Here is a 13,438-nt window from a genome sequence, read left to right as displayed (position 1 = left end):
ACTGGGCAGGGAATTCCACAGATTCACAACCCTTTGTGTGAAGAAGTTCCTCCTCAACTAAATCTGCTTCCCCTTATTTTGTAACTGACTGGAGGATTTACCTGCCATGGGGGTAGCCCAAAAAAGACCAGGCCTGATTCTTGGACAGAAAGGTGTCATGGGGGCACCTCTATTAGAAGCCCCCTTCTGACTGCAGCCAGCCAATCTGATTGGCTGGCAGATTTCTAAGGTGGGACGTTCACTCGAGTAAAGAGCGGTTGGCCTGTTGCGGTGATAGGTGAACTGTAGTGGACCCAGGCAACCTGGGAGACCAGAATTGATTTGTGCCATGACTAACCTTTCAAAGCTCTTCATAATGATGGATGTCAGAGCCACTGGATAATAGTCATTAAGGCACGCTGGCTGGCTTTTCTTTGGTACTGGGATGATAATCGTCTTCTTGAAGCAGATAGGGACCTCAGATTGTTGTAAAGAGAGGTTGAAGATGTCTGCAAATACCCCCGCCAGCTGGTTCGCACAGGATCTGAGTGCTCGTCCAGGCCAGTCACATTCCGTGGGTTGACTTTCGAGAAAGCTGCTCTAACGTCTGCAATGGTGATCTCGGAGTCTTCCAGGGTGGAGGGCATGCTCTTGCTGACCTCTTGCTCGAAACGGCGTAGAATGTGTTGAGCTCATCAGGGAGGGTTGCATTGGTGCCGGCGATTTTACATGCCTTCATCTTGTAGTCCGTTATGTCTTGCAGACCTTGCCATAGTGGTGGGAGTCTGTGTGGCTAGCCTGGAACTCTAGCTTGGTCCGGTACTGTCTTTTGGCATCTTTGAGAGATCTCCTTAGTTCATATCTGGATTTCTTGTACAGATCAGGGTCGCCTCAGATCTGGACTTCAGCAAGCAGTGGATATCCCTGTTCATCCATGGTTTCTGGTTGGGAAACACATGGATTTGCTTCTTTGGCACACAGTCTTCTACACACTTACTAATGAAGTCAGTTACTGTAGTGGTGTAATCGTTCAGGCTGGTCGCATACTTTTTAAATACTGACCAGTCCACTGACTCTAAGCAGCCCCATAGGAAATCAACCGATTCCTCAGACCAACATTGCATGACTCTCTTTAATGGATTCTCCTGTTTCAGGTTTTGCTTGTAAGCCAGGAGCAGGAGCACAGCCTTGTGATCTGATTTGCCAAAGTATGGGCAGGCGATAGAGCAATAGGCATGTTTGATATTTGTGTAGCAATGGTCTAGGATGTTTGGGCCTCTGGTGGAACAGGAGACGTGTTCGTAGTATCTTGGTAGGACGCTTTTGAGCTTGGCCTGATTGAAGTCCCCGACCACGATGAACAAGGCCTCGGGATGTTTCATCTCAAGGCTATTTGTAGTGGGGTATATTTCATCCAGCACAGTCTTCAAGTCCGCATGGGGTGGGATGTAAACTGCTGTCAGGATAATAGAGGTGTACACCCCGGAAGGTAGTAGGGACGGCATTTTAATGTCAGGTATTCTAGGTCAAGGGAGCAGAAACTCACCAGTGTTGCTATGTCCAGCACAAAGAAGTGTTGATTAGAAGGCAGACCCCACCAACCCTAGCCTTGGGTCTGGAGTCACATGTAGGCCAGACCAGGTAAGGATGGCAGATTTCCTTCCCTAAAGGACATTAGTGAACCAGCTGAGATTTTACAACATTCAATGATAGTTTCATGGCCTCCTGAAACCAGCTTACAGTTCCAGATTTTTTATTGATTGAATTTAAATTTCACGAGCTGTCGTTGTGGGGAAGTGTGAGGTCATGCACTTTAGTGGGAGGAATCAGAAGACAGATTATTATCTAAATGCAGGGAGACTACAGGTGAATGAAGTACAGAGGGATCTTCATGTTCTAGTGCATGAATCACAAAAGGCTAGCAGACAGGTTCAACAAGTAGTCAAGGCAAACAGCATTTTGGCCTTTATTGTAAAGGGTTGGAGTTTAAAAATTATACAGGGTGTTGATGAGGCCTCATCTGGAATGCTGCGTACAGTTTTGGTCCCCTTACTTACGAAAGGATATAGTAACATTAGAGGCAGTCCAAAGCAGATTTACCAAACTAATTCCTGGGATGAGAGGGTTGTCCTATCAAGAGACTAAATAGTCTGGGTCTGTCTTCAAAGAACAAAGAAAATTACAGCACAGGAACAGGTCCTTCGGCCCTCTACGCCTGTACCGACCATGCTGCCCGACTGAACTAAAACTCCCTACCCTTCCGGGGACTATATCCTTCTATTCCCATACTATTCATGTATTTGTCAAAACGTCTCTTAAAAGTCACTATTGTATCTGCTTCCATTACCTCCCCCGACAGCGAGTTCCAGGCACCCACCACTCTCTGGGTAAAAAACTTGCCTCGTACAACTCCTATAAACCTTGCCCCTCGCACCTTAAACCTATGCCCCCTAGTAGTTGACTCGTCCACCCTGGGAAAAAGCTTCTGACTATCCACTCTGTATATGCCCCTCATAATCTTGGAGACTTCTATCAGGTCGCCCCTCAACCTCCAACATTTGGAGATTAGAAGAGTGAGGGGTGCACTTACTCAAACATATAAGATCCTGAGGGGACTTGACAGGGTAGATGGTGAGATGTTTTCACTCATGGGAGAGTCTTGAACAAGGGGACATAACTACAGGATAAAGGCCGGTCATTTATAACTGAGATGCAGAGAAATTTCTTCTCACAGAGAGTGGTGAATCTCTGGCATTCTCTGCCCCAAAGGGTGATGGAGGCAGGATTATTAGAAGTGTTCAAAGTGGAGGTTAATAAATATTTGATAGATCGAGGAATAGAGGGCTATGGGGAACTGGCACAGAAAAGCCATGATTGTATTGAATGGTGATGCAGGCTTGAAGGTCTGATGACCCACTCCTGCTTCTATTTTTTGTGATCTTGTGTGGAGAGATTTGAACCTGTGACTGCAGAGTATGAGCCTGGGCCTCAGGATCACTAGCCCAGTGACATTACTGTTACACCACACTCTACCCCACTGAATAACGCAATGACTACTGACATTGCAGCCAGCCGTGTAAGACACTAATGACACTGTGCTGTTTAGGGTTAGGAATCAGAGTTGGGGTTAGTGGTTTGGGCTAAGGGTTAAGGTCATGCATGGTGTTAGGGTCATTGGCAAGGGTCTACGGTTCTGGTTATTAGTTGGCGGTTAAGGTTAATGATTAGGGTTCTGGGTTAAAGTTACAGCCACTATTACCAACACTGTTGTCACCAGACATGTCCTTAGCTCTTTCCCATTGCACTCTGTGGAAGTTTGTATGGAGGGCATGAACATAAAATAAGTTTATTCAATAGTCACAAGTAAGGCTTACATTAACACTGCAACGAAGTTACTGTGAAATTCCCCTAGTCGCCACACTCCGGCACCTGTTCAGGTCAATGCACCTAACCAGCATGTCTTTCGGACTGTGGGAGCACCTGGAGGAAACCCATGCAGACACAGGAAGAATGTACAAACTCCACACAGACAGTGACCCAAGCTGGGAATTGCTGTGAGGCAGTAGTGCTAACCACTGTGTCACCGTGACACCCCATGAAACAGTTCCGACTGCCGTTCCCCCCCCCCCGCCCACAACCACAACCATCCCCTTCATCTTTCTTTAGATTCGGAATGTCATAACTTTGGAATGAAACAAAAGCAGTATGTTCAAAACTCCGAAACGTGGGAAAGATTTAGTTCCACAGTGAGAATTCTGCATCGTGTAATAAAATTCGGAAGAATATGGCCCCACAATGGAGATGAATTGGAATGGGTTTAATCACACTTCTCCACCTGAAACTTCACTGATCAACCAGAAACAATCCGCAAATCGACCCATTGGCAGTTGTGCGAATGAATATGCTAATTATTCATGCAAACTAATCAATTTAAGTATCTCGTCATTCCTGAACTGTGCAAAGAGTGTCGAGAAAGCCTTTCAAAAGTCCTATTATTGTCAATCTAGGGCGGCACAGTGGCACTGTGGTTAACACTGCTGCCTCACAGCACCAGGGACCTGGGTTCAATTCCAGCCTCGGGTCACTGTCTGTGTGGAGTTTGCACATTCTCCCCGTGTCTGCGTGGGTTTCCTCCGGGCGCTCCGGTTTCCTCCCACAGTCCAAAGATGTGCAGGTTAGATTGATTGGCTATGCTAAATTAACCCTAGTGTCAGGGGGATTAGCGGGGTAAATGTGTCGGGTTACGGGAATAAGGCCTGGGTGGGATTGTGGTTGGTGCAGACTCGATGGGCTGAATGGTCTCCTTCTGCACTGTAGGGATTCTATGATTCTATGAATCTAAGGTGATGCTTCACAAAGTGGGGTTGTACTTCGTGCAGCAGACTTTATGTGGGTTCCAGATATGTCTGTAAACTCAGCAGAAAATGTGTTTCGCGCTGAAAGTAAGTCCTTGCAGACATTGCTAAGGAGATCTGAATCAGAACTAATTGGAGGTGAAGCCCACACTTCACATCAATGATTAACATATTTCGACCCATAAACTGCACTGAGGCTCCCGGCTGCATTAGGATTCTAATTTGAGAGTCGTGCTGGCAATGCTAATGCGGGAGTTAAAAACCACGCTGCAATTGCACACCCTCACTTGTTTACATCATTGTAAAATCAGCACTGTGAACGCAAAGCCGCATGATATTGCATTAGTGAGAGCAAATGGTTTTGTCACTGTGTGACGCACTGATATTGCAAAAGCTTTCCGGAAGCTTGGTAATCTCGGGGAGGATTTTACCCCCCCCCCCCACCCCACTCCCCGGGGACAGGTTTCAGTTTAAAGTTCATTTATTAGTGTCACAAGTAGGCTTCCATTAACACCGCAATGAAGTTACTGTGAAAATCTCCTAGTTGCCACACTCTGGCACCTGTTCGGGTACATTGAGGGAGAATTTAGCACGGCCAATGCACCTAATCAGCACGTCTTTCAAACTGTGGGAGGGAACGGGAGCACCCGGAGGAAACCCACGCAGACACAAGGGAGAACGTGCAGACTCTGCAGGTTGGAAGGCAGGTGTGGGGGGGCGGGGGGGAGAGAATGAAGGGGCATAAAATTTGTTGTAATGTCATGGGTGCTATTCCTGCCAGCTGCCCGCTTGCCCTGCCCCCGCCTCAATTTTACGAGTGACAGGGAAGGTGTCAGGCAGGCCCACCAATTAATGGCCGCTTCATGGTGATGCCAACCGTCCAGGAAGAGCCTGGGGTCTCCAGGAATTGAAGATTAGTCTGCAGAACATTGCTGTGTGCAACCCTGAAGAAAACTCATTTTAAAAGATTGGGTTTTTTTGTCACTTTCTTTGAACATTTCTATTAACCAGATATTGAAATATTGTCCTTTAAGAAAGTTAATTGGCCTGGTCTGGCCAACACATGATTCTAAATTCACAGTAACTTGGTTGACTAGCACTTGGGGCGAATGGGATCAAAGGTTATGGGGAAAAAACAGGATCAGGCTATTGAGTTGGATGATCAGCCATTATCGTAGTGAATAGTGGGGCAGGCTTGAAGGGCCAAATGGCCTCTTCCTGCTTCTATCTTCTGTGTTTCTATGACTCTTAACTGCCATCCGAAATTACCTAGCAAGCCCCTCAGTATGAGGGATAAGCGACAAATGCTGCCAGTGAGACCCACATCCCATCAAAAGAACTTTTAAAAAAATGCCCAGCAGACTAAAAGCGAAACATTTGCTGACAGATCTTCCATGTTGTAAGGCATTGCCTCAAGACCCCTGGGCAACTGACAGTGCCCCAAGCCTCATTCATGGGCAATGGGCCACATTGAAGGGCAATGCTGTAATCACAGCAACTTTATCAAGTTTAAACCAGCAGTTTATTGAAAGTATATGGTTACTAGAAGCGCTCCAATAAGGCTTCAACTTTGTATCTTTGCAATCATCAATATCTTCCCTCTCATCCAATTCCAGGTGTATTGGTATTGTCCTGGTATCCTTCTGGATTAGAAGATGATAACAGCGAACCAATGGATGACCTGGTACCTGCCATACTGGACGCTGCAGACAGATACAGTCTAAAGGTAGAATTATAGGCGAACTGTATTAAACTTACATCCACTCTTCAGCAGCACACATTCACTTCACTGTGTCCAAGTTGATTTTTTCTCTCTGTCTCTCCTTTTGCTCTTAGAAAACCCTAAAGAATATGGAAGGAGCGAGAGGCAGATAAAAAGGGAAAGTGTTGGGTGTAAATATGAAAATATGCTAGCAGATATCATTAAAGGAAATAATAAATCTTTTACAAGCGTCTAAAAAGATAATTAGCTGTTCAAGATGAAGTGGGGAATTAATTATGGAAGATGAAGGTATGACAGGGACATTAAATAATTAGTTAGAAGGTGGTAGAAGTGGTTACACAAAGATGTTTAGGTTTATTTATTAATGTCACAAGTAGGCTCACATCAAACACTGCAATGAGGTTTCTGTGAAAATCCCCTAGTCGCCACACTCCGGCACCTGTTCAGGTACACTGAGGGAGAATTTAGCATGGCCACTGCACCTAATCAGCACGTCTTTCGGACTGTGGAAGGAAACCGGAGCATCCGCAGGAAACCCACGCAGACACAGGGAGAACGTGCAGGCTCCACATACAGATAGTGACCCAAGCTGGGAACCGAACCCAGGTCCCTGGCACTGTGAGGCAGCAGTGTTAATCACTGTGTCACCGTGCCGCCCTGTATAACCTGGAAGGAGTGTTTGTCAGTGTGAAGAGAGGAGAGGGGAGAAAGAGTGACTTCTACCTTCATGTCTAGTAAGCTGGACTCATTGCTCCCAGTGTGGCCTTTTTTACACACTGGGGAGATCAAATAAAGACAAGGAGGACATCTCCAGCCGTCACTTTGACATTTTTAATTCTCCTTGTTTGCACTCTGGAAAAAGTCTCAATTTCAGGTTGTAACCTCTGCCCCCTGCTTGGTTTCCATTGGCCCTGCTTGTTTTGGCTTATCTTTCTTTGACCGGAATGGCCAGCCATTGAAATCTCCATTCACATCGACGGGATCAGAAAATGCTGCCAGCGTGAAGGGCCAGGAAATTCTGGCCTTTATTTTGCTTTCAGACGGTGTTCTTGATCCTGCCTTTCATACCTCCTGCAGGTACAGCTTTTGTTTCTCCACTTGTCCCTTTCCTAATCCCTATCAACTCTCTTGTCATTTAATCTCTCCAGCCTTCCACCCTATCACACTCCTTGTTCTTTTTTCTTTCACCTTCCCCCCCATTCACTTGCTTAAAACCTGTTCCCTCTCTGATTTCACCCCGTTCTGATGGAAGGTCATGGACCCAAAACATTTGCCGAAAATCTGAGACCTCGCCTGCGGCTGGGATTCTCTGGCGCCACTGCAATGAACGGAGTTTGAACTGAGCGCCAAATTCGCCATTGTCGCTGGCAGCGGGGCGTGAACGGAAGAGATTGGAGAATCCCACCACCCATCGTTTCTCTCTCCACAGATACTGCCTGACTCGCCTGACCCGCTGAGTATCCGCAGTATTCTGTTTTTATCTCAGATTATCAGCATCTGCGGTATTTCACTTTTGCATTAATGCTACTTACTGTTTCCTGCTCCTTCTTCCTGCCCCTACAGATAGCAAAAGTTTCCACAAATAATTAAAACGAAAAAGAGTGGCTAAAGTAAACATTGGCCCTTTAGCGGATGAGAAGGGGGATGTAATGACTGGAAATGAGAAAATGGCTGAGGCATTGAACAGGTATTTTGTGTCGGTCTTCACAGTGGAAGACACAAATAACATGCCAAAAATTGATGACAGGAAGGCAGGTGAGGACCTAGAAACTATCATTATCACAAAAGAGGTAGTGTTGGGCAAGCTAATGGGGCTAAAGGTAGACAAATCTCATGGCCCTGATGGAATGCATCCCAGGGTACTAAAAGAGATGGCGGGGGAAATAGCAAATGCACTAGTGGTAATTTACCAAAATTCGCTGGACTCTGGGGTGGTTCCTGCAGATTGGAAAACAGCAAATGTGACGCCACTGTTTAAAAAAGGAGGTAGACAAAAGGTGGGTAACTATAGGCTGGTTAGCTTAACTTCTGTAGTAGGGAAAACGCTTGAATCGATCATCAAGGAAGAAATAACGAGACATCTGGATATAAATTGTCCCATTGGTAAGACGCAGCATGGGTTCATGAAGGGAAGGTCATGTTTGACTAATTTGTGGAATTCTTTGAGAACATTACATGTGCAGCAGACAATGGGGTACCTGTGGATGTGGTGTATCTGGATTTCCAGAAGGCATTTGACAAGGTGCCGCACCAAAGGCTGCTGCATAAAATAAAGGTGCACGGAGTTACGGGTAATGTATTAGCATGGATAGAGGATTGGTTAACTAACAGAAAGCAAAGAGTGGGGGTAAATGGGTGTTTTTCTGGTTGGCGATCAGTGACTAGTGGTGTGCCTCAGGGATCAGTGTTGGGACCGCATTTGTTTACGATTTACATAGATGATTTGGAGTTGGGGACCAAGTGTAGTGTGTCAAAATTTGCAGTTGACACTAAGATGAGTGGCAGAGCAAAGTGTGCAGAGGATGCTGAAAGTCTGCAAAGGAATATAGATAGTCTAAGTGAGTGGGTGAAGGTCTGGCAGATGGAGTACAATGTTGGTAAATGTGTGGTCATCCATTTTGGTAGGAATAACAGCAAAATGGACTATTATTTAAATGGTAAAAAACTGCAGCATGCTGCTGTGCAGAGGGACCTGGGTGTCCTTGTGCAGGAATCTCAAGGAGTTGGTTTGCAGGTGCAGTAGGTAATTAAGAAGGCAAATGGAATTTTGTCCTTCATTGCTAGAGGGACGGAGTTTAAAAACAGCGAGGTTATGTTGCAGCTGTATAAGGCGCTGGTGAGGCCACACCTGGAGTACTGTGTACAGTTTTGGTCTCCTTACTTGAGAAAGGATATACTGGCACTGGAGGGGGTGCAGAGGAAATTCACTCGGTTGATTCCGGAGTTGAGAGGGTTGGGTTATGAGGAGAGACTGAGTAGACTGGGGCTATACTCATTGGAATTCAGAAGAATGAGGGGAGATCTTATAGAAACATATAAGATTGTGAAGGGAATAGATAAGATAGAAGCAGGGAAGTTGTTTCCACTGGTGGGTGAAACTAGAACTAGGGGGCATGGCCTCAAAATAAGGGGGAGCAGATTTAGGACTGAGTTCAGGAGGAACTTCTTCACAAAAAGGGTTGTGAATCTGTGGAATTCCTTGCCCAGTGAAGCAGTTGAGGCTACCTCATTGAATGTTTTTAAGGCAAGGATAGGTACATTTTTGAATTAAGGATTATGGTGAGTGGATGGATAAGTAGAGCTGAGTCCACGAAAAGATCAGCCCTGATCTTATTGAATGGCGGAGCAGGCTCGAGGGGCCAGATGGCCTACTCCTGCTCCTAGTTCTTATGTTCTTCCTTTCTTCCAATGAACACCTCCTCTGCTTTATTTTCTATCTGTTGTTTCTCTTGCTCCCACTTCAGAGCTGCATTCTCACTCTAAAGTAAAGTTTATTTATTAAAATGTATTTATTAGTCACAAGTAGGCTTACATTAACACTGCAATGAAGTTACTGTGAAAATCCCCTAGTCGTCACACTCCGGTGCCTGTTCAGGTACACTGAGGGAGAATTTAGCATGGCCAATGCAGCTAACCAGAAGATCTTTGGACTGTGGGAGGAAACCGGAGCTCCCAGAGGAACCCACACAGACACAGGGGACAACGTGCAAACTCCACACAGACAGTGACCCAAGCCGGGAATTGAACCAAGGTCCCTGGCGCTGTGAGGCAGCAGTGCTAACCACTGTACCACCATGCCTCACTTTTCCTAACCTATTCTCAGTCTGACTGCTTTCCTCCATCTTCATTCTTTTCTCTGCGTTTCTCCTCCTCTCTCACACATTCCAGGAAAATCAATAACTCAAGGTGTTTTCCTTTAGGCTCATGGATACCTTGTTTTGGTATGGAAATGAGGTGGACAGTATCCATGGTTACCATATTATGCAAATACACCTCTGCCGCTGTTACACTCCTGCAATAAAAGATTCATGGATCGAACAGGGTACAGAGATGAGCAATTAGAAAGATTCCCAAGTGTGAAGGGCATGAACGATGAGGAAAATGAAAACTCATGAAAAATACATTTAAAGCAATCTTTCAGAAAAACCTCTTTATTCAAAAAATGCGCAATATTTTCAATATTCTGGCAGGCATGAGGTAAAGAAAAATACATCTGGGGAATTCAAAATGCAAATGAATACATAGTTTGGAGGGTGTGGATAAAAGAGGCATCAATATGATGAATGGGCCTTGCTGAGTGGAATTTAGTACAGGACTAGGCCATTCTCTCAAGCCTGCCACATTTCTTTTCACCCAAACTAAATCAATCAAACTCAGCGACAAAGCAAGAAGGGCGGCCCCCAAAAAGAAGGGAACTGCCCAAACCAAAAGACAGAGCGTAAAGAAAACTTAAAACATCAAACCAAAATGTGAATAAAAGGATCAATAATACACCCCACCCGATGCAGGGCCCAATGGGCACAGAACACCATGCTACTAGAAAGTGAAAGTTTATTTATTAGTCACAGGTAGACTTACACTTACCCTTCAATGAAGTTACTGTGAAAATCCCCGAGTCGCCACTCTCTGGCGCCTGTTCAGAGGGAGAATCTAGCATGGCCAATGCACCTAACCAGCATGTCTTTCAGACTGTGAGAGGAAACCCATGCAGGCGCGGGGAGAAAGGGCAGCCTCCACAGAGAAGCCGGGAATCGAACCCGGGTCCCTGGCGCTGTGAGGCAGCAGAGCTAACCCACTGTGCCACCGTGCCACCCCCAAACAAATACCTGATCTTTTTCTCCTTTCGCCACTTTTACTCCATTTCCCTTACCTCAGTTTTAAAATGTTTAATTGGCTCACACCCTCAACTGACTTTTGAGGGAGCGAATTGCCGATTTCCAGTCCCCTTTCCTGTGTAGAAACACTTCCTGACGACACCCGTGAATGGCCTTCAAATTTGAGTCATGTTCACACAATGGATATCTTTGAAAAGATTGCCCAACCGCAAAGGGCTTGAGTTACATAGAAACCATAGAAACCCTACAGTGCAGAAGGAGGCCATTCGGCCCATCGAGTCTGCACCAACCACCAGGCCCTACCCCCACATATTTTACCCGCTAATCCCTCTAACCTACGCATCCCAGGACTCTAAGGGACAATTTTTAACCTGGCCAATCAACCTAACCCGCACATCTTTGGACTGTGGGAGGAAACCGGAGCACCCGGAGGAAACCCACGCAGACATGAGGAGAATGTGCAAACTCCACACAGACAGTGACCCGAGCCGGGAATCGAACCCGGGACCCTGGAGCTGTGAAGCAGCAGTGCTAACCACTGTGCTACCGTGCCGCCCTATTCGTTTGACTCGGGACACCGGCAAGACCCAGGCAAAAGCACACAAACTGCCCCAAAAGATCAGGTCATTTTAAACGTTTAAGTAAGTTCCGCCCAAAGCCACCATTTTTCGTGTTTGCTGCGATTTCTTTTACAGCAGTTTGAGATTCGTTTTGTCAGATCAGGATCTGCCCCTAGGATTGGCCACGTTCAAAGGTCAAAATTCTGAGATTCCATCAATTACAAGTGGTTCGGGCAGGCTCTTCAAATTGTATTCATTCTGGAGCCAAGATGGCGCCGGAGTGAGGCCACATCTTGCATACCCTCTCATTCTATCTTCTACTCTTGCTCTACTCTACTCTAACTCTTACAAACTCTCTAACAATAACCTTATATTGAGTTGATCTTTCTCTACACCCTAGCTATGACTGTAACACTACATTCTGCACCCTCTCCTTTCCTTCTCCCCTACGTACTCTATGTATAATATGCTTTGTGTAGCGTGCAAGAAACAATACTTTTCATTGTACCCCAATACATGTGACAATAGTAAATCAAATCAAATCATTTTCTTAGATGCACACAGGCACCAAGAGGCACACATTTGAAGTTACTCCATGTGAAAAAAATACTTAAATTGCTCAGAAACTGACTTGTGCACGCCAATGAAACCATTAAGTGATTCAAGTATAGTTTTTTTTTCAAAAGCAATTTTCAGTGATTTTATCTCAATTACTCACAGGGGGAGGACTGGACGTCCTCATTCTCTTTCTAGTGATAAAGCCATTTTCAGTTGTAGTAATATAACTCAGCAGGTTATCACTTGGGGAAGACTTTCTAATGAAAAGAAACAATTACGTTCCGTCACACGGCCCAATTGTGCTGTTATTTGAAGATTTTGCTTTTGTGAATATGCAAATTAATTCTATCGTAAGATTGAACTGTCATCTAAACACTGCTGTTTGCGCCCCGAATCTAAACTTTACCCCAAAATAATCTTTACCTGTTGATATGCATTTTGGGTAACCATGACAATGATGATTCTGTGATCCATTACTGCCAGCAGAAAGTGGGCTCACGGGAAATTCTATTGTGGACTGTAAGGCCAGGATTTTACCAGGTGACAGGGAGCATGTTGGGAGGTTGAGGGGGGAGTGGGGTGGGGGGAGGGGGGTGTAAAATTGATGGGTGGCTAAGATCAAGTGTAGGATCAAGCCCGAGATCAAGTGTAATGGCTGTTCTTGTCAACTTGGATCTTGGATGTTCCTTTTGTGGAGACCATGAATTGGATTCAAATTGAATTTGAATTGGTTTTTGGAGCAAGCAGGGAGATGGGTTAAGGGCTTTCCCTGTCCAACTGTGTGCATTGGCTTTGTAATTCTGAGAAAGGAATAATATTTTAAAAAGGCTATGGGATTGCATGGTCATTGGGAGGTTTGCCACGTGGGAACACTGGCCAGGTATAACCTGGCACCCACTTTGCAAGCTTGAGGGGGAGAGGGGAGGGGGCGGGGGGGCATTGCTGATCAGGCATCCTGTCACCGATGGAGGGTCCTGCCCTGCTGAAAGACCACTTGCCTTCGCACCTCCTATCCCTTACTGAGGCTTGCCTCACTGGCCCTGATGAGCCCAATGCAACTTACCTGCACTTGGGGGCCTCCACCATGGTAGTTGGACCAGGACTGACTGTAGGCCCAACACTGGCCGTCGTCCAGCGGCACTGCTGGAACTGAAGGGGTGCTGGCACTCCAATTGGCTGGCAGCTCTTAGGGACAGAATGTCCTACCTTAGAGGGGCGGAAGCCATCATTGCAGGCAATTAACTACTTGATCAATGCTATACTCAGTCAGGGCTTCCATGATGGGCTGAGGTAGTGTTGACAGGGCTACCTACAACCTCTAAGATTCCAGCCTAAGTGCCTGACCCCTCAGGGGATGCTGGATTACAAGATAAGGAAGTACCTTTTTATTTCACTTCATCTGTAGAAATAATTTAAATTGTGGCCTGT

The 13,438-nt window shown here is 45.8% G+C and overlaps 1 protein-coding gene across 1 annotated transcript in view; it reads left to right on the top strand.

The window, feature by feature from the left end:
* The window catches only part of LOC144509229 (glycoprotein endo-alpha-1,2-mannosidase-like protein), a 58,747-nt gene that overhangs the window by 26,295 nt on the left and 19,014 nt on the right, over positions 1-13,438 (top strand). Inside the window, exon 2 of the mRNA XM_078237779.1 lies at positions 5,951-6,060. Within this exon, the coding sequence (XP_078093905.1) occupies positions 5,951-6,060 (110 nt within the window). The remainder of the gene's footprint in view (positions 1-5,950; positions 6,061-13,438) is intronic.

This window comes from Mustelus asterias, chromosome 21 (assembly GCF_964213995.1).
Source record: "Mustelus asterias chromosome 21, sMusAst1.hap1.1, whole genome shotgun sequence".
Lineage (NCBI taxonomy): Eukaryota > Metazoa > Chordata > Chondrichthyes > Carcharhiniformes > Triakidae > Mustelus > Mustelus asterias.
The sequence above is the reverse complement of the archived record's forward strand: the minus strand, read 5'-3'. Positions and strand labels throughout refer to the sequence as shown.